The sequence below is a fragment of the Humulus lupulus genome, chromosome 7, assembly GCF_963169125.1.
Source record: "Humulus lupulus chromosome 7, drHumLupu1.1, whole genome shotgun sequence".
Taxonomy (NCBI): Eukaryota; Viridiplantae; Streptophyta; class Magnoliopsida; order Rosales; family Cannabaceae; genus Humulus; species Humulus lupulus.
In genome coordinates, this window is record NC_084799.1 from 117,909,429 (window position 1) to 117,913,198 (window position 3,770).

Genomic DNA, 3,770 nt, shown 5'->3' on the forward strand with positions numbered 1-3,770 from the left:
TAGCGGGAAAGTCACAGCGGGGATTTTTACCCGGCTCGGGGTGAGCCTGGGGATGTATCTGAGAATTTGGAGAACATATTGCAAATTATTTGATGATGAGGAAAAATAATTGGTGAATAATTAGATGATGGGAATTAAGTGGTGAATATTTAGGACACTTGAGGAATTAGTGGGAATTGGGAGCAATGACTAAAATGGCCTTAGGATGTCTAAAAGCTTGGTTTAATTGGGTGGGCAATATGGTCATTTGACTATAAGAGATAAGTAACATCTGCCTTTATGCCTTAGTGGAATTGTTAGAAAGTGTTAGAAGCTGAAGGAAAGAGAAAGAAGGAAAGAAAGAAGGAAAACAAGGACTTTTCTTCTCCATTCGTTTTGTTCTTTTCCTCACCATTTCTTGTGAGTTTTGGAGCTGGGATTTTAGAGAAATTTCAGGCTGGAGTTTGGGGCTAAAGACCTTGGTGAAGCTAAGGAGTTAACAGGGATTGGTTAGTTAATTGAGGTAAGGTTTAAAGGGTTTTGTTGAGTTTTCTGAATTTTGCTACAATAGATTTCTAAACTTGAGGCTTTGGATGGAACATAACGGAATTGAGCTTTGGGGATTGAGGAGATAAGGACTGGAGGGATATTAGAGAAAACCTAAGTTGGGCTCTCCATAAAAGGTAAGGATTTCTGGGTTTTATTATCTTGAATTTCTTGGTAGTTGCTGGTTTTCAGATGAGTGCTTGAGTTTTTGAGTTCAATGATTATTTTCTTAGCTTGATGATGCATGTGGCTAAGTTTTGGGTTGTTGGGATATTTGGGATGAGATATAGGTGATGGTAGACTCAATTTTGGTGTGTAGTTGAGGTTTGGAAGGGTTCCAAGGGGTTTTGGTTCGAGAAAATCGAAGAAACGAAAAATAGGGTTCCAATGCTAGCCTTTGAGCGCTATAGTGCTAGGCTTGGGCTTTCTAGGCGTTTTTTGCTTTGCTAGTAGCACTGCAGTGCTACCCTATTTCCTGGAAGGGGTTTTTGGGTTATTATTTAGGGGTTTTGCCCGGGGGGCTCGGGGTTTGATTCCACCACCCCGTTTGGTGGAATTAGGGCTTCCTAGGGACTCGGGGTTGGTCCCGAGGCTAGGTTTTGGATTTAAGGTTTGGTGATGATTCTGATCTATGGCTGTGACTAGGTGCACACTAAGATTCAGATGGGATCGTGCTTGAGGATCAAATTGAACGAGTTAGCGAAATCTAAAGGTAAGAAAACTTCACCGATTATGTGGTTTGGTTGGGACTAAGTGTTCCCTATATTTGTATGCATTATTATGTGATTATGATGGGACTAAGAGCTCCCAATATCTGTATGATGTTATAGATGGTATTATGCTATAGGACATAAGATAAACGACCTAAGGGTGTCGTAAATAATATTTGCGCACATGGCGTGGCTCGGACACTGGTAGCCGAGGATAGCTTATTGACCACTGAGCTCGGTTAAGCTGGCCGGAGTTAGTGGGTATTACACTAGGGGCGGCCTATGTGAGCCGAAGATAGTGGGTTAAACAGAGGGAGTGACCTAAGGGTGTCGACCCCAAATATTCTGTAATGATTGAGATAAACTGTTGATTATGCATTTGATTGTTGTTGCCATCTGATAAATATGATATGTTGATTATCTGGATGACAAATTGTTAAATTGTCGAGTGATATCACTGAATAGGTGAATGTTATGAATTACTGAATTCTTGGTTATGCATTGTGAGATATTTGGTTATTTATATTGATCATGCCATGCTGTTATGTTTTCTTGCTGGGCCATGGCTCATGGGTGCTATGTGGTGCAGGTAAAGGCAAGGCTACGTGGAGTGCTCTGGGGTGAGGTGTACATTGTCAGCTACTCGGCCACCACGGTCGAGGTATTGAACAGGGTTGGAAACCTAAAATGTGTATTTTGCCATTAGAGTGGCCTGAATTGTTTATAACTTCTGAATTTTTTTGTAAATATATCATTTAAACCCTGTTTTGAGATTCTGTGTGCTAAACTGTCGTTTATAATAAAACAACCTGTTTATGACCAAAATCTTTTATTCCTAACCCAAGTTAATGATGTTAGATTCACATTTTGTTTAAAGGACTTGATTAGCAGGTCTTGCACTATTTTAAACACACAGTGTAACGGTCTTGGTTACCCAGGGCGTTACACGTTTGGGACTAACTCTAGTGCGAACTTCTCTAGCCGATCAAGTTGTCGAGCATACTTGAGTACCATCAAATTGCCTTGTTTCAGACTGGGAAACTCTTCCACCCTCTTAGCGATGACTGTCAAGTTATAGTACTTTTTGTGAAATAGCTCCACAAATCTAGCCCAAGTCATGGTGGTGATATCGTGAGACTTTTGTACCCAATCCCAAAAGATTCTGGCTTCCTTTTTCATTAGAGAAGAAACGCAGGATATACGATCTGCGTTACTAAGGTTCATGTGTGCCAAAATCGGATCTATATTTCTGAGCCACTCTTCAGACTCAAAGGGGTCGGATGTCCCTAAAAATTTTGGAGTGTGATACTTACGGAAACGCTTGTAGACTTGCTCTATGTACTGAGCTGGATAAGGCGCATAATTTTCCATTGGCCATCCTCCATACGGATATCCTCCATTCTACCCTTGCTGGGGTGCTTGAGCCACTGGCAGAGGCTGCGACTGAAGCTACGGTTGAAGCTGGGACTGAGGGTGCAGGTGAGGTTGTCGTTGTTACTGCTGCAGTAACTCTTCTACTTGTTGCCATAACCGGATAATCTCAGCGTTGATGTCAATTGGAAGTGGTGCATTTCTATTAGCAGCATTCGTGACAGTGCGTTTTCCCCTTCTTCGGACTGGAGGGGCCTTGTGAGTCTTTTTGGCAGTGCTAAGGCGCCATCTTGCCCTTAGTTTTGTCCTTGTCATTATTCTTCTTCCTCGTATTGGTTTTATCATCAGAGGTTAAAGGTTTCTCCTCTTTCACATTTGCCTTAGCCTCTTTGGATATGGATTTGTTAAGAGACTCAAATGTTTGTAGTTCATTCAACTGTTGGGTCATGTTGAATTCCAACTGTTGGTTGTGAACATAGTGAAAGCAAGAGTGAGCAATTCAAGTATGATGCTTACTTGTGTATGCTCATCATTGATGGCCCCATGTATTTCTGCTTCATGCATAACATTGATCATGCTCAAGACATGTTCACGCACAGAAACACCCGTCTTCATCTTAGTAATCATGTAGGTTCTAGTAGCCTCATGTCTACTTTGATCAAATTTCTGCCCAAAAATGGCCTGAAGATATTTCATTATCTCAAAAGCAGTTTCCATGGGTTCATGCTTTGTTCTTAGAACATCATTCATGCTCACAAGCATGTAAAACTTAGCCTTATTATTGGATTGACTCCAGACATCATATTTGTCCCAAATATTCTTTGGGGCATTGGCAGCGGGCTCATCAGGACATTCCTTAGTTAGGAAAAATTTGTGGTTCACACGTATCAACATTAAATTTAGATTCGATTTCAATCTTATAATGTTATCACCATTAAGTTTTTCAAGTGAAAGTAAAGTAGTAATCAAATTGCCACCGTTCGACATTACTGAAAGAAATACAATACAATAATATTACTATTTGAAAAATATCAATAATTTGGAAAGTAAATATGATGCATGAATGCAACAATTATAACTCATAAACTTAGCATTTACTATTCCACGATAAAACTACTCAACAAATAAAGTGTCGCTTTAAGGTCGGTCAAGTTAAATTCAGAT

At 40.3% G+C, this 3,770-nt stretch overlaps 1 protein-coding gene across 1 annotated transcript; it reads right to left on the bottom strand.

Moving 5' to 3' along the window:
- Positions 1-2,883: 2,883 nt before the first annotated feature.
- LOC133792114 (uncharacterized) lies at positions 2,884-3,323 on the bottom strand. Its single transcript, XM_062230036.1, has 2 exons — positions 3,123-3,323; positions 2,884-3,066 (listed from the first exon to the last, which is right to left on the bottom strand). Exons 1-2 carry the CDS (start codon positions 3,321-3,323, stop codon positions 2,884-2,886), a joined length of 384 nt encoding a protein of 127 aa, XP_062086020.1.
- Positions 3,324-3,770: the final 447 nt, after the last annotated feature.